This window comes from Oncorhynchus kisutch, linkage group LG11 (assembly GCF_002021735.2).
Source record: "Oncorhynchus kisutch isolate 150728-3 linkage group LG11, Okis_V2, whole genome shotgun sequence".
NCBI classification, from domain to species: Eukaryota; Metazoa; Chordata; class Actinopteri; order Salmoniformes; family Salmonidae; genus Oncorhynchus; species Oncorhynchus kisutch.
In genome coordinates, this window is record NC_034184.2 from 15,909,562 (window position 1) to 15,924,149 (window position 14,588).

The following is a 14,588-nucleotide window of genomic DNA, read 5'->3' on the forward strand; positions in this document are numbered from 1 at the left end:
TTTCATCTACCCATCTCCCTCTCTGTAACTGTCTTACATCTACCCATCTCCCTCTCTGTAACTGTCTTTCATCTACCCATCTCCCTCTCTGTAACTGTCTTTCATCTACCCATCTCCCTCTCTGTAACTGTCTTACATCTACCCATCTCCCTCTCTGTAACTGTCTTACATCTACCCATCTCCCTCTCTGTAACCGTCTTACATCTACCCATCTCCCTCTCTGTAACTGTCTTTCATCTACCCATCTCCCTCTCTGTAACTGTCTTACATCTACCCATCTCCCTCTCTGTAACTGTCTTTCATCTACCCATCTCCCTCTCTGTAACTGTCTTTCATCTACCCATCTCCCTCTCTGTAACTGTCTTACATCTACCCATCTCCCTCTCTGTAACTGTCTTACATCTACCCATCTCCCTCTCTGTAACTGTCTTTCATCTACCCATCTCCCTCTCTGTAACTGTCTTACATCTACCCATCTCCCTCTCTGTAACTGTCTTACATCTACCCATCTCCCTCTCTGTAACTGTCTTTCATCTACCCATCTCCCTCTCTGTAACTGTCTTACATCTACCCATCTCCCTCTCTGTAACTGTCTTTCATCTACCCATCTCCCTCTCTGTAACTGTCTTTCATCTACCCATCTCCCTCTCTGTAACTGTCTTTCATCTACCCATCTCCCTCTCTGTAACTGTCTTTCAACTACCCATCTCCCTCTCTGTAACTGTCTTACATCTACCCATCTCCCTCTCTGTAACTGTCTTACATCTACCCATCTCCCTCTCTGTAACTGTCTTACATCTACCCATCTCCCTCTCTGTAACTGTCTTACATCTACCCATCTCCCTCTCTGTAACTGTCTTACATCTACCCATCTCCCTCTCTGTAACTGTCTTTCATCTACCCATCTCCCTCTCTGTAACTGTCTTTCATCTACCCATCTCCCTCTCTGTAACTGTCTTACATCTACCCATCTCCCTCTCTGTAACTGTCTTACATCTACCCATCTCCCTCTCTGTAACTGTCTTTCATCTACCCATCTCCCTCTCTGTAACTGTCTTACATCTACCCATCTCCCTCTCTGTAACTGTCTTACATCTACCCATCTCCCTCTCTGTAACTGTCTTACATCTACCCATCTCCCTCTCTGTAACTGTCTTACATCTACCCATCTCCCTCTCTGTAACTGTCTTACATCTACCCATCTCCCTCTCTGTAACTGTCTTTCATCTACCCATCTCCCTCTCTGTAACTGTCTTACATCTACCCATCTCCCTCTCTGTAACTGTCTTACATCTACCCATCTCCCTCTCTGTAACTGTCTTTCATCTACCCATCTCCCTCTCTGTAACTGTCTTACATCTACCCATCTCCCTCTCTGTAACTGTCTTTCATCTACCCATCTCCCTCTCTGTAACTGTCTTTCATCTACCCATCTCCCTCTCTGTAACTGTCTTTCATCTACCCATCTCCCTCTCTGTAACTGTCTTTCAACTACCCATCTCCCTCTCTGTAACTGTCTTACATCTACCCATCTCCCTCTCTGTAACTGTCTTACATCTACCCATCTCCCTCTCTGTAACTGTCTTACATCTACCCATCTCCCTCTCTGTAACTGTCTTTCATCTACCCATCTCCCTCTCTGTAACTGTCTTTCATCTACCCATCTCCCTCTCTGTAACTGTCTTTCATCTACCCATCTCCCTCTCTGTAACTGTCTTTCAACTACCCATCTCCCTCTCTGTAACTGTCTTACATCTACCCATCTCCCTCTCTGTAACTGTCTTTCATCTACCCATCTCCCTCTCTGTAACTGTCTTTCATCTACCCATCTCCCTCTCTGTAACTGTCTTTCAACTACCCATCTCCCTCTCTGTAACTGTCTTACATCTACCCATCTCCCTCTCTGTAACTGTCTTACATCTACCCATCTCCCTCTCTGTAACTGTCTTTCATCTACCCATCTCCCTCTCTGTAACTGTCTTACATCTACCCATCTCCCTCTCTGTAACTGTCTTTCATCTACCCATCTCCCTCTCTGTAACTGTCTTTCATCTACCCATCTCCCTCTCTGTAACTGTCTTACATCTACCCATCTCCCTCTCTGTAACTGTCTTACATCTACCCATCTCCCTCTCTGTAACTGTCTTTCATCTACCCATCTCCCTCTCTGTAACTGTCTTACATCTACCCATCTCCCTCTCTGTAACTGTCTTACATCTACCCATCTCCCTCTCTGTAACTGTCTTTCATCTACCCATCTCCCTCTCTGTAACTGTCTTACATCTACCCATCTCCCTCTCTGTAACTGTCTTTCATCTACCCATCTCCCTCTCTGTAACTGTCTTACATCTACCCATCTCCCTCTCTGTAACTGTCTTACATCTACCCATCTCCCTCTCTGTAACTGTCTTACATCTACCCATCTCCCTCTCTGTAACTGTCTTACATCTACCCATCTCCCTCTCTGTAACTGTCTTACATCTACCCATCTCCCTCTCTGTAACTGTCTTACATCTACCCATCTCCCTCTCTGTAACTGTCTTTCATCTACCCATCTCCCTCTCTGTAACTGTCTTACATCTACCCATCTCCCTCTCTGTAACTGTCTTACATCTACCCATCTCCCTCTCTGTAACTGTCTTACATCTACCCATCTCCCTCTCTGTAACTGTCTTACATCTACCCATCTCCCTCTCTGTAACTGTCTTACATCTACCCATCTCCCTCTCTGTAACTGTCCTATCATAAAACAGTACAAAATATCTCTAAACATTTATGTTTTAGTAATTTAGAATGGACTCTTATCCAGAGCAACATACAGTCAATGTATTAAACGTTCAGTATTGACATTTTTCATAAAATGATTGAGCTCTCTGTTCCAGGTGATGAGAGATGGGTCGTCAGAGATCCTCAACAAGCTGTATGACACAGCTATGGACAAGCTAGAGGGCACCAAGAGAGACTACGAGGCTTTGAGGAAGAGGTACAACAACAAGACAACGTATATCATTTAATTGTTATATTACTATATTGTACTAGTGACACTGTCTTGACGACCCCCCCCCCAAGGGAGCTAGCCTTCTTGGAGCCGTTGATAGTGTGCAGGACTCCAGTCCAGAAGGTTGTGGACATGCTCACTCTCCCTTCGTGTTTCATTATATTATTCTAGGTTCAATGAGAAGACAGCCAACCACAACACAGACCTGAGCCGTCTGGAGCAGGCGGAGGAGGAGAACAGGAGGCTACAGAAACAGGTGGATATGTTGTTGAAGCAGAGAGACGCTGCTACACACTACCAACAACAGTACTCTACCTCTATGAGGAGGTAAGAGACGTACGCACGCACGCACGCACGCACGCACGCACACACACACACACACACACACACACACACACACACACACACACACACACACACACACACACACACACACACACACACACACACACACACAAGGAGGTCAACTTTAATTGCCTGTCTATATAATAGGATACAATATTATCACGATACTTAGGTGCCTGTATGTATTGTGTTTTATTTTTATTTACCCTTATTTTACCAGGTTAAGTTGACTGAGAACACATTCTCATTTACAGCAACGACCTGGGGAATAGTTAAAGGGGAGAGGAGGGTGGATGAATGAGCCAATTGGAAGCATGGGATGGTTAGGTGGCCATGATGGTATGAGGGCCAGATTGGGAATTTAGCCAGGACACCAGGGTTAACCCCCCTGCTCGTATGATAAGTGCCATGGGATCTTTAGGGACCACAGAGAGTCAGGACACCTGTTTAACGTCCCATCTGAAAGACAGCACCCTACACAGGGCAATGTCCCCAATCAATGCCCTGGGGCATTGGGATATTTTATTTTAGCCCAGAGGAAAGAGTGCCTCCTACTGGCCCTCCAACACTACCTCCAGCTAAAGGTAGCTAATGCTACCTGGCAAAAGTAAATAAATCAAAACTTGGAGTCAATAACATTGTCCAAAATAATTGTATGATGTGTAACCATCTGTTTTTTACCTCCCATCACTACTGCATAAGTGTTCATAAGTGTTTATAAGTGTTCATAAATCACTCAGGAGTGCTTGAAGTAATTCAATCCAGAGGAAATGAAGGCCTGTGACTGCAGATCTATGCTACTTAGTTTAAGAGTTTCCGTTGTGATGCCGACTGGCCAAGCTTCATCATATGTTGCTTTTCTTATCAGATGTTGCTCTATTTTTACCAAGTTATTTTTACTGTGAGCTATTTTATGTCTTCTCATTCACATAAAAGGGCTGCTGTTTGTTTGTATCGTACTTCATCCCCTTATCTCCACTTCTCTCCTGTCACTTCAACTATCCTCTTCTAGTTCCACCTCTCTCCCCCTGTCCTGTTACTGTGTCAGGTTTGACTCCACCTCTCTCCCCCTGTCCTGTTACTGTGTCAGGTTTGACTCCACCTCTCTCCCCCTGTCCTGTTACTGTGTCAGGTTTGACTCCACCTCTCTCCACTGTCCTGTTACTGTGTCAGGTTTGACTCCACCTCTCTCTCCTGTCCTGTTACTGTGTCAGGTTTGACTCCACCTCTCTCCCCCTGTCCTGTTACTGTGTCAGGTTTGACTCCACCTCTCCACTGTCCTGTTACTGTGTCAGGTTTGACTCCACCTCTCTCCACTGTCCTGTTACTGTGTCAGGTTTGACTCCACCTCTCTCTCCTGTCCTGTTACTGTGTCAGGTTTGACTCCACCTCTCTCCCCCTGTCCTGTTACTGTGTCTGCTTTGACTCCACCTCTCTCCCCCTGTCCTGTTACTGTGTCAGGTTTGACTCCACCTCTCTCCCACTGTCCTGTTACTGTGTCAGGTTTGACTCGACCTCTCTCTGTCCCTGTCCTGTTACTGTGTCAGGTTTGACTCGACCTCTCTCTGTCCCTGTCCTGTTACTGTGTCAGTTTTGACTCTACCTCTCTCCCCCTGTCCTGTTACTGTGTCAGGTTTGACTCCACCTCTCTCCCCCTGTCCTGTTACTGTGTCAGGTTTGACTCCACCTCTCTCCCCCTGTCCTGTTACTGTGTCAGGTTTGACTCCACCTCTCTCTGTCCCTGTCCTGTTACTGTGTCAGGTTTGACTCGACCTCTCTCCCCCTGTCCTGTTACTGTGTCAGGTTTGACTCCACCTCTCTCCCCCTGTCCTGTTACTGTGTCAGGTTTGACTCCACCTCTCTCTCTCCCTGTCCTGTTACTGTGTCAGGTTTGACTCGACCTCTCTCCCCCTGTCCTGTTACTGTGTCAGGTTTGACTCCACCTCTCTCTCTCCCTGTCCTGTTACTGTGTCAGGTTTGACTCGACCTCTCTCCCCTGTCCTGTTACTGTGTCAGGTTTGACTCCACCTCTCTCCCCCTGTCCTGTTACTGTGTCAGGTTTGACTCGACCTCTCTCTGTCCCTGTCCTGTTACTGTGTCAGGTTTGACTCCACCTCTCTCTGTCCCTGTCCTGTTACTGTGTCAGTTTTGACTCTACCTCTCTCCCCCTGTCCTGTTACTGTGTCAGGTTTGACTCCACCTCTCTCCCCCTGTCCTGTTACTGTGTCAGGTTTGACTCCACCTCTCTCCCCCTGTCCTGTTACTGTGTCAGGTTTGACTCCACCTCTCTCTGTCCCTGTCCTGTTACTGTGTCAGGTTTGACTCGACCTCTCTCCCCCTGTCCTGTTACTGTGTCAGGTTTGACTCCACCTCTCTCCCCCTGTCCTGTTACTGTGTCAGGTTTGACTCCACCTCTCTCTCTCCCTGTCGTGTTACTGTGTCAGGTTTGACTCGACCTCTCTCCCCCTGTCCTGTTACTGTGTCAGGTTTGACTCGACCTCTCTCCCCTGTCCTGTTACTGTGTCAGGTTTGACTCCACCTCTCTCCCCCTGTCCTGTTACTGTGTCAGGTTTGACTCGACCTCTCTCTGTCCCTGTCCTGTTACTGTGTCAGGTTTGACTCGACCTCTCTCTGTCCCTGTCCTGTTACTGTGTCAGTTTTGACTCTACCTCTCTCCCCCTGTCCTGTTACTGTGTCAGGTTTGACTCCACCTCTCTCCCCCTGTCCTGTTACTGTGTCAGGTTTGACTCCACCTCTCTCCCCCTGTCCTGTTACTGTGTCAGGTTTGACTCGACCTCTCTCTGTCCCTGTCCTGTTACTGTGTCAGGTTTGACTCGACCTCTCTCCCCCTGTCCTGTTACTGTGTCAGGTTTGACTCCACCTCTCTCCCCCTGTCCTGTTACTGTGTCAGGTTTGACTCCACCTCTCTCTGTCCCTGTCCTGTTACTGTGTCAGTTTTGACTCTACCTCTCTCCCCCTGTCCTGTTACTGTGTCAGGTTTGACTCTACCTCTCTCCCCCTGTCCTGTTACTGTGTCAGGTTTGACTCGACCTCTCTCCCCCTGTCCTGTTACTGTGTCAGGTTTGACTCGACCTCTCTCCCCCTGTCCTGTTACTGTGTCAGGTTTGACTCGACCTCTCTCCCCCTGTCCTGTTACTGTGTCAGGTTTGACTCTACCTCTCTCCCCCTGTCCTGTTACTGTGTCAGGTTTGACTCCACCTCTCTCCCCCTGTCCTGTTACTGTGTCAGGTTTGACTCCACCTCTCTCCCCCTGTCCTCTTACTGTGTCAGGTTTGACTCCACCTCTCTCCCCCTGTCCTGTTACTGTGTCAGGTTTGACTCCACCTCTCTCCCCCTGTCCTGTTACTGTGTCAGGTTTGACTCGACCTCTCTCCCCCTGTCCTGTTACTGTGTCAGGTTTGACTCGACCTCTCTCCCCCTGTCCTGTTACTGTGTCAGGTTTGACTCGACCCAGGCGGAGCTGTCGAAGGCTGCAGTGCAGAACAAGGAGCTACAGAGAGAGATGGAGCGGCTGCAGACAGAATCCACACGGCTGAAGACCCAGCAGCTGAAGGCCGTTAAGGACTGTGAGAAGTACAAGGAGGAGAGGGACTCAGTCTTCAATGAGTACAGACTCATCATGAGTGAGAGGGACCAGGTCAGAGAGAGATATTTTTACTTTACTAGGTTTAGTGGATAGGGATAATGCACATTTCTATTCATTTGCCAGATTTAGCCAGGAGGCTTCTTTACTTTTGTATAAATACTACATCAAGTATAATAGTAAAACCGTAATATCACTGTAATGCAGTAAAGTGTATTGTGTGTATTTGTGTGGAGCAGGTGATCACAGAGGTGGACAAGCTCCAGACAGGGCTGGAGGTGGCTGAGGCCAAACTGAAGAACACCTCGTCAGAGAAGAGGATGACCAGCGAAGAGATGGAGGCGCTACGTCAGGTAAGACAATGCCTCAATCTGTATGTAGTGTTAGCGGAGGTACACACTCAGAAATAAGGGTACGGTATTGTTCCCTGGGGTACCAAAAGATCAATATACTGTACACATAATGTTCCTTCAGCGGTACATGTATGATCTCATATGGTACTGTTTGGTACCTTTTAGGGCACATGTGTGGATAATCTAGTATAATGGTAGATTTTTGTACCCAATACTTTTATGTAAAGGTACAATCGTCACACTCTCATTCTCAATAGTAGGTGAAGGTACAACTCCATTTCCAAGGTTACAAACGTATTTTGTGTACCCTCAGTTCTTGATGGTACTGATCTGTAGCTTTGCTTAGCAGAATTGTTGCCACTTAAAAGGAATTAACGGCTTTGTCACGGTGGTGGTACCCTAAAAAGGCAAATTTGTACCATAATCATTATCATGTTTCCCAGCATGCTCTACTGCAGGTAGATTTTTAGGAATTGTTTTAATATCTGTATTTTTGCATTTACTTTGATTGGCTGATTAATCTTATGCTATAAAGATAAATAATAAACAGTTTTCTCAACTAATCCAATCAGTTAGTTAGATTTATTGCACCCGTTACTGAAATGGTTGTTCCAGTTTAAATGGTTTGGTCGTCTCCTTTATCAATGTTCCTAACCCTGTCAGTCATTCTGAATGCAGATTGCAGGTGAATAGAAAATGCCAACTGTTGGCTATCCTAACTCTGACTTGATTCATATAGGAATTACACATCACTTTCCAAGCCAGCAACCAGGAATTTCAGGCCACTGTAGGATAAAACTAGGTCTTAAAATAAGGCCTTATGAGATAGTGGGAGGAGCTATAGGAGGACGGGGTAATTGTAGTGGCATGTATGGAACGGTATCAAACATATGGAAACCCGCCCAGGTTCTGTCGTAACCGGCCGCGACCGGGAGGTCCGTGGGGCGACGCACGGGTTAGGGAGGGGTTGGCCGGTAGGGATATCCTTGTCTCATCGCGCACCAGCGACTCCTGTGGTGGGCCGGGCGCAGTGCACACTAACCAAGGTTGCCAGGTGCATGGTGTTTCCTCCGACACATTGGTGCGGCTGGCTTCCGGGTTGGATGGTGCTGTGTTAAGAAGCAGTGCGGCTTGGTTGGGTTGTGTATCAACTTTCGTCTCTCCCGAGCCCGTATGGGAGTTGTAGCGATGAGACAAGATAGTAGCTACTAACAATTGGATACCACGAAATTGGGGAGAAAAAGGGGTACAATTTATTTTAAAAAATGTAACAAAAAAAACAAAAACATATGGAAACCACATGTTCTACTCCATTCCATTAATTCCATTTCAGCCATTACAATGAGCCTGTCCTCCTATGGCTCCTCCCACCAGCCTCCACTGACATGGATATATTGTCATAAATTATAACATTTGCCTCGAAACTCACTTGGTGAAAATGAGGCCCAGGGAAGGGAAGGGAGGGAATCTGATTTGATTGGTCCTCAACTTGCGGTTCCGACACTTTATTCATGATAAATGGAGCTAGCCCTGAGTTAGCCTTCCCTGGAGAAGGTTGGTTCTGAACCATTCTTTGCCATAGAAATTTACCTGGCAAAAAAAATGAGCCACTTTCGTGCTACCGGTTATCCCAAGTCGAACTCAGAGTTGACTAAAGTTACCTCACTAACTCCTCAAACCAGGTTCGTAGTATACCCCAACTTATGGGAGATTCTGAAGTAGTGACTGAGACGGCGTTTTCCACCACCATCAACAAAACACCAAATTATACTTTTTTTTGTGGAAGAATGGTGTTGCATCCCAACAACAGAGTTCCAGATGTAGAATCTATGCCAAGGTGCATTGAAGCTGTTCTGGTTCAAGGGGCCCAATGCCTTATTAACACACTTTATGTTGGTGTTTCCATTATTTTGGCCGTTACTGTACCTTACAGGGTACCACTAGAGTGACAAGCAATTGTACCCCTTTCAGAACAAATCTGAATGTATAAGCTAGGTTGCAAGCCAGCCTTCCAAGTCTTGCACGTCTGCATCCTATTATAAAAGACAAAGGCCATGGCATGATAGAAACACCAATAACAAGGTTGACAAATGACCAGGACATCAAGGAACCCCATGATATGGCTCTTTTTTTGTTGTTGTTGTCACTTGAAGTTTCTGAGCTAATTGCTCTCTTCTTTGTGCTGAAGGAGCTTGGCTCGGCTCTGATCGACCGAGACAGAGCTATCTGTGAGAAGAATGAGCTGCTGGAGAAGTGCTGCCACGAGGTGAAGGACAAGGCTGAGGCCCAGAAGGAGTTGAGCCAGGCCTGTAAAGACATCCAAACCATCCGGGAGGAGAGAGACGTAGCCCGCAAGGAGAGGACAGAGGCCATCATACAGAGAGACCAGCTACTGAGAGAATACTACCAGACTAGACAGGTAACACACACACACACCTGAGATCATTACCACATACATACCTTAAACACACCTGTATAAGAGAGAACAGCAAGAACTAATACTCGCACTTTACTTTTTCCTACTCGCACTGACTTTGCTGAAAGCTACTTTGTTAAGGAAATGTTTTACTTACTATGCCTGAGAAATGTTGTCTCACCTAGCTATCTTAAGGTGAATGTACTAATTGTAAGTCACTCTGAAAAAGAGCATCTGCTAACTGACTTAAATGTTATGTACATGTAAATGCAAGACCAGCTGCTGACATAGGCAGGTCATACAGGCTAGACGGGTCATACAGGCTAGACAGGCCATACAGGCTAGACAGGCCATACAGGCTAGACAGGCCATACAGGCTAGACGGGTCATACAGGCTAGACGGGTCATACAGGCTAGACAGGCCATACAGGCTAGACGGGTCATACAGGCTAGACAGGCCATACAGGCCATACAGGCTAGACAGGCCATACAGACTAGACAGGCCATACAGGCTAGACAGGCCATAAAGGATAGACAGGCCATATAGGCTAGACAGGTCATACAGGTCATACAGTCTAGACAGGCCATATAGGCTAGACAGGCCATACAGGTCATACAGGCTAGACAGGCCATACAGGCTAGACAGGCCATACAGGCTAGACATGCCATACAGGCTAGACATGCCATACAGGTCATACAGGCTAGAGAGGCCATAAAGGCTAGACAGGCCATAAAGGCTAGACAGGCCATACAGGTCATACAGGCTAGACAGGCCATACAGGTCATACAGGCCATAAAGGCTAGACAGGCCATACAGGCTAGACAGGTCATACAGGCTAGACAGGTCATACAGGCTAGACAGGTCATACAGGCTAGACAGGCCATAAAGGATAGACAGGCCATATAGGCTAGACAGGTCATACAGGCCATATAGGCTAGACAGGCCATATAGGCTAGACAGGCCATACAGGCTAGACAGGCCATACAGGCTAGACAGGCCATACAGGCTAGACAGGCCATACAGGCTAGACAGGCCATACAGGCTAGACAGGCCATATAGGCTAGACAGGTCATACAGGCTAGACAGGCCATAAAGTCTAGACAGGCCATAAAGGCTAGACCGGCCATATAGGCTAGACAGGCCATACAGGCTAGACAGGCTAGACAGGCCATAAAGGCTAGACAGGCCATACAGGCAAGACAGGCCATACAGGCAAGACAGGCCATAAAGGCTAGACAGGCCATAAAGGATAGACAGGCCATATAGGCTAGACAGGTCATACAGGTCATACAGTCTAGACAGGCCATATAGGCTAGACAGGCCATACAGGCTAGACAGGTCATACAGGCTAGACAGGCCATACAGGCTAGACAGGCCATACAGGCTAGACGGGTCATACAGGCTAGACAGGTCATACAGGCTAGACAGGCCATACAGGCTAGACAGGCCATACAGGCTAGACAGGCCATACAGGCTAGACAGGCCATACAGGCCATAGACAGGCCATACAGGCTAGACAGGCCATACAGGTCATACAGGCTAGACAGGCCATACAGGCTAGACAGGCTATATAGGCTAGACAGGCCATACAGGCTAGGCAGGCCATACAGGCTAGGCAGGCCATACAGGCTAGACAGGCCATACAGGCTAGGCAGACCATACAGGCTAGGCAGGCCATACAGGCTAGACAGGCTATACAGAGGCTAGATAGGTCAGGCAGGCCAGGCAGGCCATACAGGCTAGGCAGGCCATACAGGCCATACATTCCAGGTAGACAATACAGGCCTGGCAGGCCATACAGGCTAGGCAGGCCATACAGGCCATACATTCCAGGTAGGCCATACAGGCTCGGCAGGCTAGACAGGCCATACAGGCTAGGCAGGCTATACAGGCTAGTCAGGCTACAGGCTGATCCTGTAAAGGCTAGACAGGCCATACAGGCTAGACAGGTCATACAGGCTAGTCAAGCCATACAGGCTAGACAGGCCATACAGGCTAGTCAGGCTACAGGCTGATCCTGTACAGGCTAGACAGGATTAATTGAATAATAATAGGGAGATGTGATTGTATACAAATGTGAGCAAGGTGTGAAATTATTATGCTTTAGTCAAATATTATAGCAGTTTTGGCTTCTTGCGGTCAACCTGCAATCTACAATTTATTTGAAATGATGTTCCGGCCCCCCGACTATGCACTTCTCCATGGCTCTTACAACACATTTGTCCCAGCTTCATTTCATTTTGTGTCAAGCTTTCTGTCTCTGGTTGTCTTTTAGAATTTACTACAGAGGTAGAAGTCAAAAGATCCCTACATTATGAAATGACCAGCAATCGAAGTGGAAATAATGTCTCTGACTTTGACACATAGTGGGTATAAAAGTGCTGCCTGCCACTATACAAAGCACTTCATTACTGCCCAACAGCCACAGTAAACACAGGAAATGGAACGGGATTGATTTACTCTGGACCATAATTCAATGCCCCAATGCTTCACTACTACTGTTGCTCAGCATCACTACCCCAGTATTATCAGTGTTACACTTTGAAACATGCAGAGAGGCTGAAACATAGGCTGTGTCCCAAATCGCACCCTGTTCCATATATATATATATATAAATAAACATCTGCTCGCTGTCAACTGTGTTTTTATTCAGAAAACTTAACGTGTAAATATTTGCATGAACAAACAAGATTCAACAACTGAGACATAAACTGAACAAGTTCCACAGACATGTGACAAACAGAAATGGAATAATGTGTCCCTGAACAAAGGGGAGGTAAAAATCAAAAGTAATAGTCTGGTGTGGCCACTAGCTGCATTAAGTACTGCAGCGCATCTCCTCCTCATGGACCGCACCAGATTTGCCAGTTCTTGCTGTGAGATGTTACCCCACTCTTCCACCAAGGCACCTGCAAGTTCCCGGACATTTCTGGGGGGAATGGCCCTAGCCCTCACCCTCCGATCCAACAGATCCCAGACGTGCTCAATGGGATTGAAATCTGGGCTTTTCAATGGCCAAGGCAGAACACTGACATTCCTGTCTTGCAGGAAATCACACACAGAATGAGCTGTATGGCTGGTGGCATTGTCATGCTGGAGGATCATGTCAGGATGAGCCTGCAGGAAGGGTACCACATGAGGCAGGAGGATGTCTTCCCTGTAACACACAGCGTTGAGATTGCCTGCAATGACAACAAGCGCAGTCCGATGATGCTGTGACACACCGCCCCAGACGACAGACCCTCCATATTGATCCCGCTCCAGAGTACAGGCCTCAGTTTAACGCTCATTCCTTCGATGATAAACGCGAATCCAACCATCACCCCTGGTGAGACAAAACCGCGACTCGTCAGTGAAGAGCACTTTTTGCCAGTCCTGTCTGGTCCAGCGACGGTGGGTTTGTGCCCATAGGCGACGCTGTTGGCGGTGATGTCTGGGACCCTGCTTTACAACAGGCCTACAAGCCCTCAGTCCAGCCTCTCTCAGCCTATTGCGCACAGTCTGAGCACTGATGGAGGAATTGTGCGTTCCTGGTGTAACTCGGGTGGTTGTTGATGCCATCCTGTACCCGTCCCGCAGGCGTGATGTTCGGGTGTATCGATCCTGTGCAGGTGTTGTTACACGTGGTCTACCACTGTGAGGACGATCAGCTGTCCGTCCTGTCTTCCCGTAGCTCTGTCTTGGGCATCGCACAGTATGGACATTGCAATTTATTGCCCTGGCCACATCTGCAGTCCTCATGCCTCCTTGCAGCATGCCTAAGGCACATTCACACCGATGAGCAGGGACCCTGGGCATCTTTCTTTTGGTGTTTTTCAGAGTCAGTAGAAAGGCTTCTTTAGTGTCCTAAGTTTTCATAACTGTGACCTTAATTGCCTACCATCTGTAAGCTGTTAGTGTTTTAACGACCGTTCCACAGGTGCATGTTCATTAATTGTTTTTGGTTCATTGAGCATGGGAAACAGTGTTTAAATCCTTTACGTTGAAGATCTGTGAAGTTATTTGGATTTCTATGAATTATCTTTGAAAGACAGGTTCCTGAAAAAGGGATGTTTCTTTTTTTGCTGAGTTTATATATATATACAGTGGGGCAAAAAAGTATTTAGGCAGCCACCAATTGTGCAAGTTCTCCCACTTAAAAAGATGAGAGAGGCCTGTAATTTTCATCATAGGTACACTTCAACTATGACAGACAAAATGAGGGAAAAAAATCCAGAAAATCACATTGTAGGATTTTTAATTAATTAATTTGCAAATTATGGTGGAAAATAAGTATTTGGCCAATAACAAAAGTTTATCTCAATACTTTGTTTATATACCCTTTGTTGGCAATTACAGAGGTTAAACGTTTTCTGTAAGTCTTCACAAGGTTTTCACACACTGTTGCTGGTATTTTGGCCCATTCCTCCATGCAGATCTCCTCTAGAGCAGTGATGTTTTGGGTCTGTTGCTGGGCAACACAGACTTTCAACTCCCTCCAAAGATTTTCTATGAGGTTGAGATCTGGAGACTGGCTAGGCCACTCCAGGACCTTGAAATGCTTCTTACGAAGCCACTCCTTCGTTGCCCGGGCGGGCGGTGTGTTTGGGATCATTGTCATGCTGAAAGACCCAGCCACGATTCATCTTCAATGCCCTTGCTGATAGGAGGTTTTCACTCAAAATCTCATGATACATGGCCCCATTCATTCTTTCCTTTACACGGATCAGTCGTCCTGGTCCCTTTGCAGAAAAACAGCACCAAAGCATGATGTTTCCACCCCCATGCTTCACAGTAGGTATGGTGTTCTTTGGATGCAACTCAGCATTCTTTGTCCTCCAAAACACGACGAGTTGAGTTTTTACCAAAAAGTTATATTTTGGTTTCATCTG

General features: G+C 46.9%; 1 protein-coding gene across 2 annotated transcripts in view; it reads left to right on the forward strand.

The window, feature by feature from the left end:
- The window catches only part of LOC109898923 (disks large homolog 5), a 134,310-nt gene that overhangs the window by 70,329 nt on the left and 49,393 nt on the right, over positions 1-14,588 (forward strand). For both annotated transcript variants that reach the window (XM_031835373.1, XM_031835374.1), the window contains exons 7-11: positions 2,883-2,983; positions 3,170-3,325; positions 6,803-7,001; positions 7,187-7,300; positions 9,489-9,719. In XM_031835373.1, the coding sequence (XP_031691233.1) occupies positions 2,883-2,983; positions 3,170-3,325; positions 6,803-7,001; positions 7,187-7,300; positions 9,489-9,719 (801 nt within the window). The remainder of the gene's footprint in view (positions 1-2,882; positions 2,984-3,169; positions 3,326-6,802; positions 7,002-7,186; positions 7,301-9,488; positions 9,720-14,588) is intronic.